This window comes from Diaphorina citri, unplaced genomic scaffold (assembly GCF_000475195.1).
Source record: "Diaphorina citri unplaced genomic scaffold, Diaci psyllid genome assembly version 1.1 scaffold527, whole genome shotgun sequence".
Taxonomy (NCBI): Eukaryota; Metazoa; Arthropoda; class Insecta; order Hemiptera; family Psyllidae; genus Diaphorina; species Diaphorina citri.
In genome coordinates this window covers 114,618-138,166 of record NW_007377961.1, presented here as the reverse complement: position 1 = coordinate 138,166, position 23,549 = coordinate 114,618, and the positions used below count along the sequence as shown (strand labels likewise).

At 38.3% G+C, this 23,549-nt stretch overlaps 2 protein-coding genes across 2 annotated transcripts in view; one reads left to right on the top strand and one right to left on the bottom strand.

Moving 5' to 3' along the window:
- LOC103509762 (B-cell receptor CD22-like) overlaps positions 1–23,549 on the top strand; it is a 60,068-nt gene that overhangs the window by 19,632 nt on the left and 16,887 nt on the right. The window contains exons 3-9 of the mRNA XM_026824031.1: positions 1,303–1,453; positions 2,440–2,477; positions 3,198–3,348; positions 3,873–4,003; positions 4,464–4,623; positions 15,269–15,562; positions 18,345–18,644. Of these exons, the coding sequence (XP_026679832.1) occupies positions 1,303–1,453; positions 2,440–2,477; positions 3,198–3,348; positions 3,873–4,003; positions 4,464–4,623; positions 15,269–15,562; positions 18,345–18,644 (1,225 nt within the window). The remainder of the gene's footprint in view (positions 1–1,302; positions 1,454–2,439; positions 2,478–3,197; positions 3,349–3,872; positions 4,004–4,463; positions 4,624–15,268; positions 15,563–18,344; positions 18,645–23,549) is intronic.
- On the bottom strand, positions 7,360–9,436 carry LOC108252452 (zinc transporter 10-like). Its single transcript, XM_026824033.1, has 4 exons — positions 8,478–9,436; positions 8,162–8,404; positions 7,966–7,997; positions 7,360–7,844 (listed from the first exon to the last, which is right to left on the bottom strand). The coding sequence occupies exons 1-4, from the start codon at positions 9,347–9,349 to the stop codon at positions 7,423–7,425; spliced, it is 1,569 nt and encodes a 522-aa protein (XP_026679834.1). The 5' UTR covers positions 9,350–9,436; the 3' UTR covers positions 7,360–7,422.

Sequence of the window (23,549 nt, the reverse complement as noted above, 5' to 3'; positions counted from 1 at the left end):
AAAATGTTTGTGCAGTACATACTTATAGGGGTGGACTCACTGAGGGGCGATAACTGGTACACGTACTCTATTCTTGTAATTTCTGTAACTTTTCTTCTAGTCTGCGTGATCTTACCCAAATCCTATGTGACTAGAAACTATTTACAAGTTGAAACGCTTGATTTCCATAGTTCCCAATAGTTTTCCAAATCCCAATTAACTAGAATAAAGTTTCCTCCATTAATGTTTCTCCCACAAGCATTCTATTTTCTATTCCAAGTTTTGTTCTAAATTCTAAATCATAAGGACACCTCTAGCATGTTTTCTTCCGTCGAGACATCCAAAGAAGAACATCGCTGTCTTTCTTCTCTTCTTCCATTTTACTTTCTTTTCCCTCCATTCGCTCCCTTCTTCTTCTTCTCCTTCTCATTCTTCTTCTCCTCCTCTCTTCTTATCATCCCTCCTTTCCTTTATTCTTCTTGGTCCTAATCTTCGTCTCTAGCGCTCTTTCTTCATCTCCCTGCTAAATCCTTTTCTTCTTTCTTCTCTATTCTCCTCCTCAGTTTTGCTTGTTTTTTTTTCCTCTTCACCTATTACTTTGCAATTGCTCTATTCACCTTCTCTTCTCCAGTGTAGGGAATGGGAATGTTGTTCCTGGTATTTTAGTGGTTGGAGGGTCTTCCAATGCATCATTTCATCCGATGGAGGATATCAATCGAAATTTTCGACATGGTTTTCCTGTTTTACCAAAAATAAACAAAGAGGAAGCTTCCGGGCTTAGTTTTCATCAGACTGTGATTAGAATTCTTCTAACCTACATTCTATGGCATTGCATTTTAAAATGTGGGTTATTTCGACCATGGAAAATGTAGGAATTGTTATGTAATTTTCCAAATTAAGTTATTATTTTAAAATATCTACTGCATTACAGTATGTTTGAACAAATTGACATTTAGTCACTGCCCACCACTTTTTGTAGCCTGTATGAATGTTATCAGATCCTGAGATAATCAACTTTGATGGTAGCTAGGGAAACTCTTGAAAGAAACATGGTCTTTTTTTAAAGAGGTTTGATAGAGGGAGGTTGTAGTGCAATAGTCCTAAACTAAAATGGACGCGGCACATAAGGGATCAGGAAGAGACCGCCTTAGGGGGAGGTGTAACTGCTAAGGTCTTATTTTCCCGAAATCAAAGAGAGAAGGAAGACAGGATATGAGAAAGCCAGTTGTTCCGAGAAACATGGTCTTTACTTGTGTCTCGTATAGGTGGAATGTCGACAATAAATAAAACTAACCACTGCCGATTCTTTTCTTCTGCTTGCAGAGCACCAGTTCAAGTGACTCCAATGTCACCGTGAGCTACGTTCCGTTCAAACCCAGTGCTGATGATGACAATAGTAAGCTGACCTGTCGAGCTGAGAACACTCTGATTGCTAACAGCAGTATGGAGGATACTTGGATCCTAAATGTTCACTGTAAGTAGAAGATCACCTAGCGAAAAGCGCCCTTTTTTCCTCCATTAGGCGCTTTAACTATGGTTTATGCATGTCGTTCGCGGAAAAGTGCCCTAACTCAAAGCGAGAAAGTTTTAGATAACATTTCAGTCGATCATTTAAGACCGGTTTTAGCGTCAGATATGTTAAGCTACGCCGAGCAAGGCCGATAAATGGATGGGTGACTTGAACCTTATATTGGGAATAAGGGAGAACGGGCTCTAGTCTTGATTTTAAATCATTACGTGAAAGTAAAATCAAAAAATCAAATCAAGAATGATAATAAACTGAATATTAAACAAATTAGGTAGGTACATAGGTACTGATTTTCTCTAATCACGATCGAATAAACTACGGGCTGAAAAATTCCCGGAGGGACGGACCCAGCTTGTTTCTTCCAGTTCTTACCTATTCTCTCTTTTTGGACACTTCTCCTCTTCACCTATTTCTTTACAATTTCTCTATTCACCTCGTCCTTCTCTTCCTCCTCCTCCTCAGTTCTCGTTCTTTTCTTCCACTTCTTACCTATTCTCTCTTTTCCCACTTCTCCTCTTATCCTTATTACCCGCCATTTTCTCTACACACTTTCTCCTCCTCAGTTCCCCTTTTTCTTTTCCTCCCAGTTCGTACCTATTCTCTCCTTTCCCACTTCTCCTCTCACCTATTTCTGTGCAATTTCTTTATTCACCTTCTTTTCCCATTTCTCCTCTTATCCTATTTCCCCGCCATTTTCCATACACATCCCTTTTTCTCTCCTCTCCCATTTTCTCTACACACCGCGTTATCTCCGTGACATCCGACAAATTATTCAAATAAATAGAATAGATGCTCCTTTCTCCTCGCCATGACTCTTTGCGAGGGAAGAAGGAGATATACAAATACTTATTCCAACAAGAATAAACAAACGACGCAACGGGAAGCGTTTCCAATGAAAATATTATGAATATCTCTATCTATTAAATATACAGGGTTGACCAGTGAGGGCCACTTTCAAAGAAAATTTGCGGTTAAAGATCAATACGGTCCAATCTGAACTTCATCGTGGATCGCATTGGTTTGAAGATCGTAACACATCATTATAGAGCTAAATCGAAAATTGTTCGCGCAGAGAAAGAGAGGAATGCTGAGAAATCCAATGAATGATTGGGTAATTGAGCTCTGTCGGTCCACACAAAGTCGACGGCCGTCGCGTCGATCGACGAGTTAAATGTTAAATCTATGTTTTCGAGGCAGTGTACGGTTTCAGTCGACAGCGATCGACGCCCGTCGATTATCTATGGAGACAGCTTTAGTTTTGTAATAAAGACGATAAAAGAGAAATTAAATACTCGTATATAAATAGGTAATATTATTTTCTGATGGTTGTCGTTACTTGATTAGGACTGATTCTTATAATAAGAGGTTTGATAGAGGGAGGTTGTAGTGCAATAGTCCTAAACTAAAATGGACGCGGCACATAAGGGATCAGGAAGAGACCGCCTTAGAGGGAGGTGTAACTGCTAAGGTCTTATTCTCCCGAAATCGAAGAGAGAAGGAAGACAGGATATGAGAAAGCCAGCCGTTCCGAGAAACATGGTCTTTACTTGTGTCTCGTATAGGTGGAGTGTCGACAATAAATATGGAAAACTAACCACTGCCGAACATGGTCTTTACTTGTGTCTCGTATAGGTGGAATGTCGACAATAAATAAAACTAACCACTGCCGATTCTTTTCTTCTGCTTGCAGAGCACCAGTTCAAGTGACTCCAATGTCACCGTGAGCTACGTTCCGTTCAAACCCAGTGCTGATGATGACAATAGTAAGCTGACCTGTCGAGCTGAGAACACTCTGATTGCTAACAGCAGTATGGAGGATACTTGGATCCTAAATGTTCACTGTAAGTAGAAGACCACCTAGCGAAAAGCGTCCCATTTGAACTAGATCTTAAGCAATGATACTGCTCCTAAATCTAAAGTTTTTCAATAGCCGTAGCCGATTTAAAATGTTCGAAAATTGCAGAATTTTCATCACGAACAGAGGTACCTAGGTAATTTAAGATAAAATATTATTCCTTTACATCAAGAAAACAAGGCAGGAACTGGTGTAAATTAAAGCCGGGAAGGAGATGTCATCTAGTCCGATAGGACCTTAGCTGTTGAAATGGTTACCCCTCGAACCCTCAATCAAATGAATACACTAGCAAAGGCATGGAAAAAGTAATATTTCTATTCTTAAAGTGTGTCCAAACATAGTCGACCGGCCGTCAATCGACGAGATAAATTTATGTTATCGAGTCAGTCGACATCGATGGACGTAACGTCGATTCATATCGATCGATGATCGATAGACGGTAGATGTGTGGACACACCTTAATATTAATTCTAATTCTCGATTTATCATCCGTGATTTTCATGATTTCAGTTGTACCTCGTGTGGTAATTCATTTCGGATCCAGTTTAAATCCAACCGATATCAAGGAGGGGGACGATGTCTATTTCGAGTGTCAAGTGAGCGCCAACCCTAGGGCTCATCGGTTGCTGTGGTTTCATAATGTGAGTTTGGGACATTTATTAATTTACTAAATAAAACTAAATTGTGGGATTGTTGTATACGGAACTTGTGGGAAATTGTATATTATACTCATCTACATATAAAATAGGTACCTACATAATATATACCTACCTAAACATGCTGGGTAGATATGTTTTTCCTTCCAAAGATTGCTTTTCCTTTGGAAACAGTGTTCCATAGGTACCTGGTAAAGATACTTCGGTAAATATTCGTGCTTGAAAAACAAGTCTCACTTTTCCTGATTCAAATTTGACTGTTTTGCAAAGGTACCAAGAAAAGCTTACAGCAATGGCAGATTCTCGTGCTTGTCAATGAAGTTATTGAATCTGTTCGTATTTTCTTTTTGCCAAAAATACCCATATTACCATCTATCTTTTAAATTTTAGATAGTCCACTTGTTGTTTCCTTACTAATATTCCATTTGTTTCTTCTCGCCCTTAGGACAAGGAGATCCATCACAACGTGACGGGCGGTATTATCCTAAGTAACATTAGCCTGGTGCTTCAGAAAGTATCCCGTCAGTCAGCAGGGGAATATTCATGTATGGCGATCAATACTGAGGGCCGAGGAGCCAGTCAGCCCATCATTCTTGCTGTGAAATGTAAGTCCTTATTGATTTTACCAGGATTTTGGAGAACTACTTACAAGCTCTCTCAGTTTTATTCTCGAGAATTTTTTCGAAGAAACGACGACTTTTTTTCTACTTGGAATATAATTATTTTTCGTCTCGAAAGTTCCGTTTTCATTAATTGGAGTCCTTATTTTCTTTCCTATTTGTGATGAAGACATTTTTTTAATGATCGTCTCATTTTAATTAGTCGCTTTCTGTTAGAACCCCTGCTTAACTTGAGTGTTTTGCTGGATTGCAATATTTGCTCACAGGCAGCAGGAAGGACCAGTCCCTTTTTTTCAAGTAGGAGGATATTGTTTTCTCCTTTTTTTTATGGTTTGAGATTATTTTTTACAGCTTTCTGATTTTTTTCTCTCTCTCAAGTATGGTGAAACGACAGCAATTTCCTAGCACGATAACTTCTTTAGAAGTATGCTACGCCTATAGGTTATACCTACTATGTTTTTATGAGCAATAAATTAGACCGTTACCGTTTGTGCAGACTTCAGACATCTAGAGTACCTACACATGGGCAATATTTTATTTTATTAGCCCATTAGAAACTTTTCCTCCATGTAATAGGAGAAGAGACCCGAGGGTGGGGGGGGATTTTTGTATCAAATTTCAACTTTTCTTATATGAGATTAATTTTAGAAAATGTGTCATGAATAACATGAGAGCTTCAGGTGATGATGAGTTATGTCTCCCATATGGTAGGTAGTAAAATTGATGACGAGATTATCAGGCGGTTTTAGGATAGATTTTTTTTTTTTGCCCCATAGATACCTACCTACATTTATTTTATGAGTTACCTACCTATTACTTTCAGCGTTTTCATGCAATTTTTTATTGGAATGCCGCAGAAAGTTGTGTTAAATTTCTTTCTAGCTGTGCAAAAAACAACCTTATTACCAAAGCTGACGACCTAGGTACATATATATACCCACCTTACACAAATAGCAAACAACTCTACTTTACTTTTTGATTATGAGAATCAAAAAGTAAACAAGTTAGACTTCAAAGTTAAATTCGATTTGGAGAAGAAAGCTGAAGCTTCTCCCTGGTTTTCGGTATAGTGGAGGTGAGGTTTGTCGAAGTCGAATTTGAAAATTTTCATCAGCAAGAGTTTAAAATTTATTTTCCGAAAGGAAGAGAGAGGGGGGTGGAGAGGAGAGAGAGTTAAAAAAAAAGAAAAACTTTTTATTTCGACTTCATTATGAAGTCCCACAGGAGTTTTGAATCCTTGTTACAAACTCTATTAATGAAGAGTACCACAGAGTATGGACGAATGGGATAGCATTATCAATTCCAGAGCAGACAGAGACCTCTGGGTTTCCCTTGCATCCTCCTTGAAATTCAGGCCCGGTATCCTGGATTTCAGGGGGGGGAGAGAGTAAGAATTCGAACAGTGGCTTATTGGGCTTAAATATACTTTTTCGACTGCGGCTTAGTATACTTTTTCGCCCCCTACCCTGAAGGGTTCACTAGGCAACCCCCTGGGTCACTAGATGGGGAGGGGGTGGTGGATGCTCCAAATTAGAGGCTAATACTATCAGATCAAATAGTGGATTCTTTGTTTTAAAGCAGAGCTTTTTCTCAACTTTAGTAGATATCACAGCCTCCTCTAATATTTGTATTAAATTTCATTTATCATTAATCTTTTTACACTGGTAATGCTGCCATTCGTCGCTACTTGATCAATGTACCTAGCTACTCAAGTAGTTACATACATTTAGGAGCAAAATGCCCTAGGTGTACCCCCCTGGCCCTCCTAAGTACGGTCCTGCCCTCAATACCACAGTAGCTGATGGGACTGATGGGAGTTCTTGTTTTTGTCAGAAAATTAAGCAACGTCTTTCGAAGTTGAGGCTTTGGGGAAATCTGGATGTCAACATTTCACATTTCAAACCGCTAATGCAATGCTGAGACACGGAAAGTAGTCGAGTATTTAATATTCTATCTACATACTAACTTTCTTCAATTATCCTTATAATTATATCTTTCTATTTTATGAAACTATCAAACTAATGAAACTATCTTCCCAGCTATTTTTGTCTCATTTTTCGCTACGAAGATTTATTTTTTTAAGAACCCAGAACCCTGAAATGCAACCATGTGGTTTGGTGTGATAGTTTTTCTGGAATCTGTGGATCATTTTAGAAGGAGTATGTTCTAATTATTTTTTTCCTCTCTCATGGTTTTCCCTGAACAATGCTGATAGACAAGAGACAAATTTGGAGAACCCTGATCCCTAGACAATCAATGGAATAAAATTTTATCATTACCTTTAGGTATCCTATCAAGTTCCAAGGAGGCATGGGGGAATTTTCATTCCTATGCCTCCTTCCAGTTAAATGGTCTTCGATAGGGAAAATAATCAAAATGATTAACGGGAGAAAAAAAAAAGATGAAAATATTTTTCCAAAGGGAAAACACGCCAAGAGTTTATTCGAGTATTTCAATACTTGAGCTGAAAACTGAAGGTGAAATTTGGGTCTTTTCCAAAACCATGCAAGATACAATCAATAAACTACCCTTTCCACTATTATTACTGTAGGTAGAGGTAGGTAGGTATTATAATATTATGGGTAGGTATTAATTTTTTATACCTATCGATTTTAAATGAAAATTTTAAAATATTTTGGGAAAGGGCTTTTATATTTAGCTCTTGATATTTGAACGTACTGCCAGCTGGAATGTAAATCTATAAATTTTCAACATAGTAAATTGCATGTCCTCTAAAATGGTTTATTCAGCAAAGTCTATAAAACGGAAAGACACATTTTAAAATCAACATTTAGCTTCGCCCTCATGAATACTTGTACATGTGTTGCTGAAAACACTTCTAGTTATACCTTGAGGTCCGCAGCATGTACTCTTCTGACATAGCATCCCATTCTGAGGACATTGGATTTCACAATGACTCTGGCGATTATTGGCACTCGAGTTCAGATCGAGGAATTCAGGCTGTATGGTAACAGAGTGAACTCCCAAGCCATGGAAGAAGCATTGAATCTTCTTGTGAAGCTCGATGTACTTTTGCTTGTCATGGAATTTGATATGGAGGGTAGCAATGATCCGGTTGCTCTCCAGTTGCCACACGTGAAACTCATGTATAGAGATGATGTCATCCTTGTACTTGTGTAACAGTTTCCTTTTCAATTCCGGCACATCTATGTGTTGCGGTGTTGATTGAATCAAAATCAAAGCACTTGTCTTCAGCAAGAAACTCATGTATAGAGATGATGTCATCCTTGTACTTGTGTAACAGTTTCCTTTTCAATTCCGGCACATCTATGTGTTGCGGTGTTGACTGAATCAAAATCAAAGCACTTGTCTTCAGCAGAGGATTCACAATATACAGGGTGAGAATAGAAAGGATGATGCAAGCCAGAGGATCAATATACAACTGTACAAACTGATTATCATCAAAGTGACTAATACATATTGAAGACAGTACTAACATGATAGCGCCCAACCCATCCGCTACAATATGGAAGATAACTTTACTACTGTGACAATATACAGGGTGAGAATAGAAAGGATGATGCAAGCCAGAGGATCAATATACAACTGTACAAACTGATTATCATCAAAGTGACTAATGCATATTGAAGACAGCACTAACATGATAGCGCCCAACCCATCCGCTACAATATGGAAGATAACTTTACTGCTGTGGAGATGTGAAGTAAACTTACAGTTGTACCAAAAGTTGTGTGGTTTTGTTTTATTAGGCAGATGAAGGATTCCTTTCCTAGCATTGATATTGGTATCTTCCTTGTCAGAGGTTGAATCTATATTTTTATTTGATCTCTTGGTGAGCTCATTCTGCATTGATATTGGTATCTTCCTTGTCAGAGGTTGAATCTATATTTTTATTTGATCTCTTGGTGAGCTCATTCCTCAATATTCCTTTGATAACTTTTCCGCCTTCAGTCTCTTTTGTATTTGCACTTTCTTCCGTTACTACAGGTGGTTCCATATTGAACTTTATCGTGGAATTGACGTCTTTTACGTCCATCTTGTCATTTTCTTCAATTTTACCATCAATTTGAATATTATTTAGCACAACCTCATCTTTACAAATATCTTCATCCAAGAGATCTAATCTCTGAGTAGCGCTGGACCGTTTCAAGTTCGTTTTGCTCATCTTTTCAAAGCTGGTCCTTTTAATGAATGTGCTACTGCCATGATGTAACATATTGTGCTGGGAAGCAGTGTGTTCGGAATTATTCCCTATGGAATGTTTACTTATGGAGACAGCATTCACCAAGACAGATAGCCTGGAGGTGAAGCAATCACAGTGCTTTGTAGTGGAGTCTCTGAACAACATCAAACCGATAATGTTGATGATGAAACCAATGATCCCAATCAGAAGAATAGTCTTGGGTTCCTTGACAGGACTTGGTTCTAAGATACGTTTCACCCCATGGATAACCATTAGGAAACATAACCCAGTCAGGAAGACTGTGTTTATCAAAACTCCCAGGATTTCAACTCTAGCCCAACCGTATGTATTTCGGATGGACTTCTTCTTTGACATGATGACGGATAGACATGCTACAGCCAGAGCTACCACATTGGAAAACATCAGGTAGCTGTCAGCAATGAGGGCCACGGAATTCAACTTGTATCCATAAGTGATTTCAATAATAAAGTAAGAAAATGTACCAACGAACATAAATAACAACTTACACTTGTTAGTCAGGCACATCTTTGTTAGCTGAAGATATTCAAAAATATATTTTTATTCACAAGTCACAAGAACCTACTGTAAATAAATCAAGAGGAAGGCGTAAAACTGAAACTGAATACTGTGGCATCCTATCAGCAGAATTTCAGCCGAATTATTTGAAGAATGAGCCATCATCCACCAATCGTTTATGTAGAAACTAGAAATGCATAACTTCGGAACTATCGACCAAGTTGAGAGGAATGTTTAGAGGTGGCGGAATTTTTCTCCCCCTATGTATAGATAACTATTTTTAATGAATACCTAATTGAACCCTGTAAAACACAGGTCGACAATAGATAAATATATTGTAGGTAACATACCTCTGAGTATCTACATATGTATGTATGTACCTACATACTCGTATGTATAAAGCTGTAGGTGTAAATTGCAAAATTGTAATGTATATTGTATAATTTCACCCCTTTTCTCCCCAGCCTTCTCTCCCTCTCCCTCCTCTCTCTCTCTCTCCCTCTTCCTCCTCTCTCTCCCTCATAAGATCAGTTATAGTTGTGTCGTCACTGCGTACAATTATAACAGGGGGCCTTCTGCTTTCTAAACAGTGGCTTCCTAATTATAATTAACCTTCCCTTATTACAAGAGGGAGAGTGAGAAAGAGAGAAAGAAAGAGAGTGAGTGAGAAAGAGAGAAAGAAAGAGAGAGAGAGAGAGAGAGGGAAAGTGGGGGAAGGGAGGGAAGAAATCGGCTATTTATGTAGCAATGTAGTTAAAGGTAGAGGTATATATCTACCTATTTATTCATGTAGATTCTAGACAGATAAAGCGTAGGACCTAGGCATGTGTCGTATAATGATACCTGCACATGAGGCAAAATTTTCATCCTTTCTCTCTCTCTCTCTCCCTCCCCTCTCCCCCTATGGTATATGATACACATGAGGCAAAATATTTCCCTCTCTCAGTCCCTCTCTGTCTCTCTCCTTCCCTCATTCGTTGCTGTCCCTTATCTTTCCCTTCCACCTCTCCCTTACTATATCCCTGTCTCTCTCTCTCTCTCTCTCTTTCAGTATGTACCTTCCTTTTCCCCCTTTCCCACATCCTTCCCATCCAACCCCGTCCTATCTCTCTCTCTTTCTCTCTCTCTCTCTTTCCTGTTTCTATCTCTTCCTCTCCCTCCTTCCTTCCTGTTTCTCCTCTCTCTCTCTCTCTCTTTCAGTATGTACCTTCCTTTTCCCCCTTTCCCACATCCTTCCCATCCAACCCCGTCCTATCTCTCTCTCTCTCTCTCTCTCTCTTTCCTGTTTCTATCTCTTCCTCTCCCTCCTTCCTTCCTGTTTCTGTGTCTCCCTCCTGTATATTATTTACCTAGTGGCCACGTGTGCCGCAATGTCTGGTGTAGTGTTTTTTCACTTACTGCATTATATACAGGGTGGTCCAATTATAATTATGTTGAACACCAGGGTTACCAGGTAGTCTACCTAGTGGCCACGTGTGCCGCAATGTCTGGTGTAGTGTTTTTTCACTTACTGCATTATATACAGGGTGGTCCAATTATAATTATGTTAAACACCAGGGTTACCAGGTAGTCCCATTGCTTCTGGAATTCCTGGAAAAATGGGCTTTAAAAAGTTCTTTTACTCAACATCCCCACTTAACAATAAACTGTGGAATCAACTGTCCTTTACTATCTGTTGTTAACCCACTAGAAGGGGGAAACGTACATCACCTAAAACTCAGAACTACCTACGTGGTGAAATGAGTTATGAAATTTCTTACCTTAATGAGGATCGAACCCGCACCATCATGTTTACTAGGCAAGCCCTCTTTTTTTCACGCTAGGCCAAATTCCAGAAAGCATAATTAGATAAAGATGTTTGCATTCTTTTGTCCCTCATCTCTTTCCGTTTCATGTTTTATCTTCCATCTCATCCTCTTTTACATGCTTTTCTCATTTCTGCCTCTTCCTTTCCCTCTTCTTCCATTTCTGTCTCATTTATTGTTCTGCCTCTTCCTTCTTCACCTTCTCTTTCAATTCCATCTTGTTCTCCTCATCTCATCCCTTCTCTCTTTTTCTCATTTCTGCCTCTTCCTTTCCCTCTTCTTCCATTTCTGTCTCATTTATTGTTCTGCCTCTTCCTTCTTCACCTTCTCTTTCATTTCCATCTTGTTCTCCTCATCTCATCCCTTCTCTCTCTTCTCCACTCTCGTCCACTACAGTCACACTTGTTCCTTCAACAATATGATATAGTGCAGTTTGGAGTTTTACTAGTTTTTTGTTCTTTCTTTTTTTTTTTTTTTGTATTTTGTTATTTATGAACAACACCGAGGCAAAACTTTTTCTTTTGTTTTTGAAAAATAGTTCGAGTCCAGTAAATAAAGTTCTAAATAATAATGTTGTACCGTAATGTATTTTATAACATTTTTGTCCAGTAACACTTGGGAATGTGGTTTCCATTAACCTCTTTGTCCCGTTGGTGAGGGTTTTGCGGAGGGCTTGGAAATCTCTATTTTCAAACAAGTTGCTGTGGATGCTGTCAGAGTGTTCTCAAGAGTAGGTAGTTATTGTAGTAGAAGTACGTACATAGTAGAATGAAAACTCTGATAGAGTGACCGAAACGGTCGAGGTAGAACAAAACCTTCCTGTCCGTCCATTGTTGAATTTTTCTATTTTCAAATCAATACTCATTGTACAAACAGAGTTTTGTAAGTTAGTTTACTCTACTATTTTTAATTTAGTTTGTCCTAGCTGTTAGTCTCCTTGATTGACAATAACTTTTGACTTTTCGACCATTTGAGAGATGAAATTCAAACACGACTTTCTTCCTTCCTAGAAATAGGGATATTTGCGAAATCATAATCCAAGCAAACCGAACTTACACTTGTTAGTCAGGCACATCTTTGTTAGCTGAAGATATTCAAAAATATTTTATTCACAAGTCACAAGAACCTACTGTAAATGAATCAAGAGGAAGGCGTAAAACTGAAACTGAATACTGTGGCATCCTATCAGCAGAATTTCAGCCGAATTATTTGAAGAATGAGCCATCATCCACCAATCGTTTATGTAAACTTACACTTGTTAGTCAGGCACATCTTTGTTAGCTGAAGATATTCAAAAATATTTTATTCACAAGTCACAAGAACCTACTGTAAATAAATCAAGAGGAAGGCGTAAAACTGAAACTGAATACTGTGGCTACCTATCAGCAGAATTTCAGCCGAAATATTTGAAGAATGAGCCATCATCCACCAATCGTTTATGTAGAAACTAGAAATGCATAACTTCGAAACTATCGACCAAGTTGAGAGGAATGTTTAGAGGTGGCGGAATTTTTCTCCCCCTATGTATAGATAACTATTTTTAATGAATACCTAATTGAACCCTGTAAAACACAGGTCGACAATAGATAAATATATTGTAGGTAACATACCACTGAGTATCTATGTATGTATGTACCTACATACTCGTATGTATAAAGCTGTAGGTGTAAATTGCAAAATTGTAATGCATATTGTATAATCTCACCCGTTTATGTAGAAACTAGAAATGCATAACTTCGGAACTATCGACCAAGTTGAGAGGAATGTTTAGAGGTGGCGGAATTTTTCTCCCCCCATGTATAGATAACTATTTTTAATGAATACCTAATTGAACCCTGTAAAACACAGGTCTACAATAGATAAATATATTGTAGGTAACATACCTCTGAGTATCTATGTATGTATGTACCTACATACTCATATGTATAAAGCTGTAGGTGTAAATTGCAAAATTGTAATGCATATTGTATAATCTCACCCCTTTTCTCCCCAGCCTTGTCTCTCCCTCTCCCTCCTCTCTTTCTCCCTCTCTCTTCTCTCTCTCCCTCTCTCTCTCTCATAAGATCAGTTATAGTTGTGTCGTCACTGCGTACAATTATAACAGGGGCCTTCTGCTTTCTAAACAGTGGCTTCCTAATTATAATTAACCTTCCCTTATTACAAGAGGGAGAGTGAGAAAGAGAGAAAGAAAGAGAGTGAGTGAGAAAGAGAGAAAGAAAGAGAGAGAGAGAGAGAGAGGGAAAGTGGGGGAAGGGAGGGAAGAAATCGGCTATTTATGTAGCAATGTAGTTAAAGGACTAAAGGTAGAGGTATATATGTATCTACCTATTTATTCATGTAGATTCTAGACAGATAAAGCGTAGGACCTAGGCATGTGTCGTATAATGATACCTGCACATGAGGCAAAAATTTCATCCTTTCTCTCTCTCTCTCTCTCCCTCCCCTCTCCCCCTATGGTATATGATACACATGAGGCAAAATATTTCCCTCTCTCAGTCCCTCTCTGTCTCTCTCCTTCCCTCATTCGTTGCTGTCCCTTATCTTTCCCTTCCACCTCTCCCTTACTATATCCCTGTCTCTCTCTCTCTCTCTCTCTTTCAGTATGTACCTTCCTTTTCCCCCTTTCCCACATCCTTCCCATCCAACCCCGTCCTATCTCTCTCTCTCTCTCTCTCTCTCTTTCCTGTTTCTATCTCTTCCTCTCCCTCCTTCCTTCCTGTTTCTGTGTCTCCCTCCTGTATATTATTTACCTAGTGGCCACGTGTGCCGCAATGTCTGGTGTAGTGTTTTTTCACTTACTGCATTATATACAGGGTGGTCCAATTATAATTATGTTGAACACCAGGGTTACCAGGTAGTCTCATTGCTTCTGGAATTCCTGGAAAAATGGGCTTTAAAAAGTTCTTTTACTCAACATCCCCACTTAACAATAAACTGTGGAATCAACTGTCCTTTACTATCTGTTGTTAACCCACTAGAAGGGGGAAACGTACATCACCTAAAACTCAGAACTACCTACGTGGTGAAATGAGTTATGAAATTTCTTACCTTAATGAGGATCGAACCCGCACCATCATGTTTACTAGGCAAGCCCTCTTTTTTTCACGCTAGGCCAAATTCCAGAAAGCATAATTAGATAAAGATGTTTGCATTCTTTTGTCCCTCATCTCTTTCCGTTTCATGTTTTATCTTCCATCTCATCCTCTTTTACATGCTTTTCTCATTTCTGCCTCTTCCTTTCCCTCTTCTTCCATTTCTGTCTCATTTATTGTTCTGCCTCTTCCTTCTTCACCTTCTCTTTCAATTCCATCTTGTTCTCCTCATCTCATCCCTTCTCTCTCTTCTCCTCTCTCGTCCACTACAGTCACACTTGTTCCTTCAACAATATGATATAGTGCAGTTTGGAGTTTTACTAGTTTTTTGTTCTTTCTTTTTTTTGTATTTTGTTATTTATGAACAACACCGAGGCAAAACTTTTTCTTTTGTTTTTGAAAAATAGTTCGAGTCCAGTAAATAAAGTTCTAAATAATAATGTTGTACCGTAATGTATTTTGTAACATTTTTGTCCAGTAACACTTGGGAATGTGGTTTCCATTAACCTCTTTGTCCCGTTGGTGAGGGGTTTGCGGAGGGCTTGGAAATCTCTAATTTCAAACAAGTTGCTGTGGATGCTGTCAGAGTGATCTCAAGAGTAGTTATTGTAGTAGAAGTACGTACATAGTAGAATGAAAACTCTGATAGAGTGACCGAAATGGTCGAGGTAGAACAAAACCTTCCTGTCCGTCCATTGTTGAATTTTCTATTCAAATTTTCAAATCAATACTCATTGTACAAACAGCGTTTGTACAATGTTAGTTGACTCTACTATTTTTAGTTGACTCTACTATTTTGTTAGTTGACTCTACTTAGTTGTTAGTTGACTCTACTATTTTTAATTTAGTTTGTTGACTCTACTATTTTTAATTTAGTTTGTCCTAGCTGTTAGTCTCCTTGATTGACAATAACTTTCGACTTTTCGACCAATTGAGAGATGAAATTCAAACACGACTTCCTTCCTTCCTAGAAATAGGGATATTTGCGAAATCATAATCCAAGCAAATCCGAATTTCTCTTCTGTTCCCAGTTGTGCCAATCTGCAAGAAAGACAAGGATGAAACGTTCGGCGCTCTCAAGCAGGAGACCGTCAGTCTGCGGTGTGAAGTGGACTCGAACCCAGCACCTCAGACTTTCTACTGGCAGTTCAACTCTGCCGGGGTCAACCAAGATCTGCCCGGGTCCAGGTCGACTAGCTTTGGGTCCGTGTCGATTTATAACTATACGCCCCAGCATGACATGGAGTATGGCAGTATAGACTGCTTCGCTGAGAACCATATCGGGAAACAGGTGGTGCCTTGCAGATACCAAATCGTAGCCGCGGGTGAGTAGAATAGAATATACTTTGTTTATCCTGCTGGGATAGCACTGAAAAGTCCCCTTTCCCCCGTAGTCTAACCAAGGTCCAACCGCAGTCCAACCAAAAAACGAAGAAAAAGACAAACTAGACAAACTTCTACCCTAGTTTGTCCTACCAATGAAGATATTTCAAATTTCGTCGACTACTAGTTTGACGAGGTTCATGAGGTCAAATTGGGCATAAGTGACCTTAGAAGTATGATCTTCTAGGGTTGTCAACTGCCAACTACATATTTAAAAATTTCAAATTCGGGTTGTCGTGACTGTGGTAAACCCAGAAAAAAATACTATCTTATTATATACCTACCTACAACATGCCTAAACTGCTTCGCTGAGAACCATATCGGGAAACAGGTGGTGCCTTGCAGATACCAAATCGTAGCCGCGGGTGAGTAGAATAGAATAGAATATACTTTGTTTATCCTGCTGGGATAGGACTGAAAAGTCCCCTTTCCCCCGTAGTTTAACCAAGGTCCAACCGCAGTCCAACCAAAAAAAGAAGAAAAAGACAAACTTCTACCCTAGTTTGTCCTACCAATGAAGATATTTCATATTTCGTCGACTACTAGTTTGACGAGGTTCATGAGGTCAAATTGGGCATAAGTGACCTTAGAAGTATGATCTTCTAGGGTTGTCAACTGCCAACTACATATTTAAAAATTTCAAATTCGGGTTGTCGTGACTGTGGTAAACCCAGAAAAAAATACTATCTTATTATATACCTACCTACAACATGCCTAACTAATATTACTCGTACCGTAGGTGATCTCGAGTTTGACACACATTTGCCTAGCCTAGGACATTTAGTTCTCACGTTTGCCCTTTATACTCAGATCTTTTGGATTCTCTAACCTCTAATCTCAACTTCCTAGAGATGTTCCCTTGAGCAAAAGCTGCTTTGACACACATTTGCCTAGCCTAGGACATTTAGTTCTCACGTTTGCCCTTTTTACTCAGATCTTTTGGATTCTCTAACCTCTAATCTGAACTTCCTAGAGATGTTCCCTTGAGCAAAGGCTGTGGTTTGGGTGTGAAGTTATTACATGCCTCTCATAAACACGTCACTGTACATTGCCATTACAAGATAGGAGCCCAACATCCCCGGCTACGTGATTTCCGCATATGCTACAAATTATACCCGTATACAAGATTTTTTTCCACATTTTTTTTTTTCCTTTTTTTACTAGAGCTAGAGAGAGGAGCGCATTTTATTTTATCGTTTGTAATAAAGTAGAATTTATTTTTGTTATTATTTCCACAGAGAAAGAGAGAGAGAGAGAGATATCTGTAGGTTTACAATTTTTTATGCTGCTTTTAATTTGAACTATTCTGTTCGGAAAGGAAATGGGAAATATTGGAAATTGTTACAATTTTTTTATGCTGCTTTTAATTTGAACTATTCTGTTCGGAAAGGAAATGGGAAATATTGGAAATTGCTGTAGGTAGGAAGGTAAAGGTATTTCGAGAATACCACCAGTATTGGGTACATATACCTACAATTTTTTTATGCTGCTTTTAATTTGAACTATTCTGTTCGGAAAGGAAATGGGAAATATTGGAAATTGCTGTAGGTAGGAAGGTATAGGTATTTCGAGAATACCACCAGTATTGGGTACATATACCTATTATACAACATCCCCGTAGACAAAGAAAATTGTTTACAATACAGTGACTACCAGGACATATTGTACGACTACACGAATTGTATATTATTTTCCATTTTTTCGTGCTTGTTCTTGATGAATTATGCATGATTTCGACGAATGGTGACGTGGAAATTAGGGTACACAAGGCTACGTAGAATTTGAAACAATAAACTCACAAAAAAGGGAATTTCGCCGAAATATAAAGAAACTTTTTGGGAGTTTTATCTTGGATGTTATACAACATCCCCGTAGACAAAGAAAATTGTTTACAATACAGTGACTACCAGGACATATTGTACGACTACACGAATTGTATATTATTTTCCATTTTTTCGTGCTTGTTCTTGATGAATTATGCATGATTTCGACGAATGGTGACGTGGAAATTAGGGTACACAAGGCTACGTAGAATTCGAAACAATGAACTCACAAAAAAGGGAATTTCGCCGAAAAATAAAGAAACTTTTTGGGAGTGCATTGATATTGGTATCTTCCTTGTCAGAGGTTGAATCTATATTTTTATTTGATCTCTTGGTGAGCTCATTCCGGGAGTTTTATCTTGGATGTTAAATTGTCATACTCCTCAAGTCCTCAAAGGAAACACATCTTCATAGCCATATCTTTTCTTTTGATTATCTTTTCATACCTAGTATAATCATCAGCATCACCTTATCTTTTTTTTTCTTTTTATCTAGTAAAATTATCACCATATTTCCTTATGCGAGCTGCATTTTGGGAGTTTTCTCTTGGATGTTAAATTGTCATACTCCTCAAGTCCTCAAAGGAAACACATCTTCATAGCCATATCTTTTCTTTTGGTTATCTTTTCATACCTAGTATAATCATCAGCATCACCTTATCTTTTTTTTTATTATTATTATTTTTTTTTAATCTAGTAAAATTATCACTACTTGCAGTATGTGTATCCGAGGGGCTCGCTCGAGATTTATTTCAGGAGTTCAGGAGAGAGTCTCCTCGGATATGAAGATGGGGTATCCTGGTGGGAGACAAAATGAAAAGACCATAATGTCAATGATAGAGTACCTATTTTGGATTTAGATGGTTTATACTGTATTTCCATATCTCTATTCCATGTTTCAGGGCGTCCCTTCCCACTACAAAACTGTACCTCGAACCACACGGCAGACTCACTACAAGTGTCCTGCATCGACAGCTTCGACGGAGGTCTCCCCCAAGTATTCCTCATGGAACTGGTCGAGTTACCCACGTACGTCACCAAATTCAACATCACCGTCAACCAGACGCCTCCGGAGTTCAAAATCTTCGGCATCGAGTCGGGCACTACCTATGAGATAAGACTGTACGCGGTGAATGCCAAGGGCAAGAGCGATCCTGTGATCCTAGAGACGGTCACGTTCAAGGGAGTGGCCAAATATTCAAGTAAGTCAGCCCGAACAGTTTCAACTCATCTTGCCAGCCTAGTTAGCTTGGTTGGTAGTGGAGCACTAGACTGCGGGATGGATTCCCGCTCGGGGTGGATTTTATCCTGAAAGGATAATGTTCGTTCTAGGAACTTCTGGCTTTCATATATATCCTGTCTTCCATCTCTGTTAGATTTCGGGATGTTAAGACCTTCGCAGTTACGTTAATATCTAAGTTTTAGTAGGTGAAATTTTCCCTGGACAAGATTCTTCAGTGGGTGAAAGGATAATGTTCGTTCTAGGAACTTCTGGCTTTCATATATATCCTGTCTTCCATCTCTGTTAGATTTCGGGATGTTAAGACCTTTGCAGTTACGTTAATATCTAAGTTTTAGTAGGTGAAATTTTCCCTGGACAAGATTCTTCAGTGGTAGCTTGGGAAGATGATCAGTCTTTTGTTGGACATCAAACCGAATACGAGTTGAATTTCCAAAAAGAATTGGAGGAGGAGGAATGTTTAATTGTGAAGCATACTTAAATGCTTGTCACAAATATCGTCCCCAACTATTACACCTAGATTTCATGACTGGACTTGGATTCGAACCACCAACCTCCAGCTCCAAAGTTCAACACGCCTCTGCACCACTGACGTTGATTTTCAAAAAGAATTGCATGCAGCGATGTGCCCGGAAACTTTTTCCCCATATCTGAATCCTCTATGGCTGTCCAAATATTTCCGAAGTTGGAGGAAAATCTGGGGAAGATTGATGAGCGTTGGGTTTTGTTTACACGTGGAGATCTCGGAGATCCTTTTCCTCATCATCTTTCCCGTCAGTTTTTGTGATACATTTATTATATTTGAACTTTACTATCTCCTATACAAGATGGGGAGAAAGCTGCTTCAATAGAATGCTGCGAAAAAAAGTAATGTGTGTGTGAAACTTATGAGAGCATGCACCTATTGGTGTTTGGATTCCTGTCTGTTTCTGGATGTCTGCTGTTCTTTACGAGTATGTATTCGTAGATTTCGTAGAAATAAACGCATCTCTCTGTGATTGGCCCCTCTGTGATTGGTCTGTCTTCACATTATTCCCTTCTGCTCGCGGGATTCATCTGTTGGAGCAAAGTATTATCCTTCTCAGTGCAATTAATAGTCCTTAAAAATGGACACGGCACAAGAGGGATCAAGAAGAGACCCGCCACAACATAACGTGTTGTCCACAAACGAAGTAAGTCAGAAACTTTCAACATGGCAACACACCCTGTATAACCTTTCACCTTTTTTTCTGCGAGCATTTATAATGTTCCTGACGTTTCCTTTTGTGTAAACCAGAACGGAAAGACTCGCATCCTCTTTCTCCTCTGGCAAATTTGGAATTATTTGTTTGTTGTAAATTTTCTTTCTGTTCGTCAGATGCTCGAGATGATTCATAGGTGTAAGCTCTTTTAGGAGGAGGGGTTTCTAATGTGTTATTTAAAGACGAGGTAGGATGATGTAAGGAAGTATGGAGGATATTGCATAGGTAATACCTATGCCATGATGTATGTGGTCAATACATCATTTACGCTATATTGAGTCGTAGTTTTTGTAGATTCATGTAAGCTCTTTTAGGAGGAGGGGTTTCTAATGTGTTATTTAAAGACGAGGTAGGATGATGTAAGGAAGTATGGAGGATATTGCATAGAGGTAATGATGTATGTGGTCAATACATCATTTACGCTATATTGAGTCGTAGTTTTTGTAGATTCGGTAGCATTTACGTTGAGAGGCCGAAAGAGTGGATTTTTTTAAGACAACTGGTTATGTTATTTCTACTGATATTGCTTCTGTCAGTTGTTTTAGGATTGAGAGAAGTCTCATCATTTGAATGCTTCTATACGCCTTCTGTAATGTTGTCCAGTTCACCAGGCATGTTGCTCTATCCTATTCCAAGTCCCATAACTTCAAATGTTCTGCTGGAAAAGACCCCATTTGTTTCACAGTTATTTCCCCTTTCTAATGTTTTTGCCAATTGTGAAAGTTTTCCAAGGGGATTAAGACAACTGGTTATGTTATTTCTACTGATATTGCTTCTGTCAGTTGTTTTAGGATTGAGAGAAGTCTCATCATTTGAATGCTTCTGTAATGTTGTCCAGTTCACCAGGCATATTGCTGTATTCCTCATTCCAAGTCCCATAACTTCAAATGTTCTGCTGGAAAAGACCCCATTTGTTTCACAGTTTTTTCCCCTTTCTTAATGTTTTTGCCAATTGTGAAAGTTTTCCAAGGGGGAAGAAGGCTTGCTTTGTTTTTGTTGTCTTTTTATTTTTATCTGGTGTTTTGGTCTAGAAACAAAAGAGATAATTTCATTAAAGTTAATGTAAAAAAGAAGGAAAAAATTAGGGGACATATTCCAACATTTTTCTTTTTTAATTTATAGTGGTCTCGTATTTTGTATTAAAGCTATTAGCATTAGCTTAGGAACAGAGGGAGGGGAGGCCTTATTTCTTCTTAAAATTACGTGGAAGCATAAAAAGTCCATATTTTTATGAGTTAGGTACAAGATATCTAATTTTGTTTCATGTTGAGTAATATATCAAAAAGGTGGCGGTGTATTTTATTTTGATGGGAACCAACAAAGTACCTTCATTCCAACTTCCAAATTAGGGTCTGAATTTTATTTCCAAAAGTTCACCTCTCTTAACTTTTACGGTTGGTTTAGGTAGGAAATAAACGACTAACAATTCCAACATTGGGAAGGCAATATTCTGGTAAAAGAACACTCAAATAAGCATCATTCAATAGGATAAGGAAAGTCGTGTGATGTTCACACCAGATTTTTTTAACATTGGGAAGGCAATATTCTGTTCTACAAAGGTTTGGATTGGGCTCTTTTTATTGAGGAGAAATAAATTGAGTGTTGGTATATTGGGAAGGCAATATTCTGTTCTACAAAGGTTTGGATTGGGCTCTTTTTATTGAGGAGAAATAAATTGAGTGTTGGTATAAAAAAAAGTAAAAAGGTTTCCATTTTAGATAAATTATACTTCACTAAAGTTGAGCCGTAAAATTTAAACGCTACAATATTTTATAGAAAGCCCATTCTGCCTAGGTACATTTGTTTATTCTATTCTATTCAGAGAGATCAAATGATATAGAGGTATACCTAAACGTTTATGGTTCTTATTTTTACTGGAAGTTGTGTATTTCTGTATAAATATTTTTTTTTTTGTAGTATCATCCATTAGGAGATTTTAGAGATTACCTATAGGTAGGTATACACTCAACCAAAATCTACCATTTTCCAAGTTGTATGTTCAATACCTACTTACCTATGGTTGTATTCTGGAGGCAATAGACTTGTTAGGGCATTACACTAAACTTGTAACATTGGGGCAATACGCCTTGTAACATTGAAAATTTGTGGACTCGGATACTTCTTCTTGCTATGAAGCCTGAATCTAGGTGCCACTGCAAAGCATGTCTTGTTTTAGGAAGGTACACCAAGTTTCATTACATTTCTGTTATTAGCCTTTGATTCACAGCTATCGATTGATGATGGGCTTTTTATAATGGATAATTCTGGTATATGATTTATATGATTAGGTGCAGGCAGTGATTATTTTTTCTTTTGAGTGGAAAAAACCCCTGACTACATCCGGTATCGAAATTTTAATCTAATAGGGTTTTTATTTTGATTCCCGATTTGTTCTTTAAAGTATCTTATTGTTTTACACCCCGGTCTGTGGTGCTCTGTTCTAAAAATAGATTTGATCGAATACATAGAGGGCTTTTATGTAAAGAAATGGGGATTCAACAACCACAACATTTTCAGAAAGGGAGGAAGGTAAAGGTATAGAGGCATTTAGGGTGCAGGTAAGAATATGCTGGATGGAAAGAATACCTCCACACTATGTAAATCATAGACTTCTAAAAATGCCTCAGGCCTGCCGCTAATTGGAAGCGTAGTCACGCCAATTTAGTAGCGCGGAGTCTGCCAGAAAATCCAAACCTATCAAAAAGATAGATATAGACCTCTCTCACTGGAGTCTCTCGATTTGGGCCCCCAGAGTGCGAGAGGTCGGTATCAGTTTCATACATAATTTTGGATTTTCAGTAGTCTAGTAAGGCTTGTAAACATATTTCAAACATGAATAGCATCCCATTTCACATTCAACTACATTTTTTGTTTTACTGACTTTTTTTCTGGCGTGTTAGTGTCTTCAAAGGAAACAAACCTAGTGTTCCAAGGACAATCCAAGCACATTTCTTACTTGAGAAAAGACCTTGGAATTCATTATAATATGATGAATTCTGCATCCTAACTTTCCATACTACTCATCGAGATTGGTCTTATTACAAAATTTGCTTACCTATCGAGATTGGTCTTATTACAAAATTTTCCAAGGACAATCCAAGCACATTTCTTACTTGAGAAAAGACCTTGGAATTCATTATAATATGATGAATTCTGCATCCTAACTTTCCATTCTACTCATCGAGATTGGTCTTATTACAAAATTTGCTTACCTGAAGGCTATATAATAGTGTAAAGTTTTCATTTCCTTTGTTTCACGTCTAATGAACTTTTGTTAATAAGTAACCCCGTTAACAGCCTTTAAACTTCCAGCCTAACCCGTTCTGTATGAACATCAAAGCTTCTTGTTATATTATGGTTTTATTTCCTCTATATAATAGTGTAAAGTTTTCATTTCCTTTGTTTCACGTCTAATGAACTTTTGTTAATAAGTAACCCCGTTAACAGCCTTTAAACTACCAGCCTAACCCGTTCTGTATGAACATCAAAGCTTCTTGTTATATTATGGTTTTATTTCCATGTAAGATGAGGCGAAATTTGCATTGGAACATTTTACCTAATTCCTTTTTGCAGCTCTCCCTGTTTCCGTTGAGGACCAGCCTAACCCGTTCTGTATGAACATCAAA

Excerpts from the sequence above, each read along its gene's own strand:
- LOC108252452 (XM_026824033.1), bottom strand. The coding sequence starts at position 9,349 with ATGTGCCTGACTAACAAGTGTAAGTTGTTATTTATGTTCGTTGGTACA. Across the intron at positions 7,998-8,161 it reads ATCATCCTTTCTATTCTCAC|CCTGTATATTGTGAATCCTC; the intron begins CCTGTATATTGT and ends TTCTATTCTCAC. Across the intron at positions 7,845-7,965 it reads GAATCCTCTGCTGAAGACAA|GTGCTTTGATTTTGATTCAA; the intron begins GTGCTTTGATTT and ends TGCTGAAGACAA.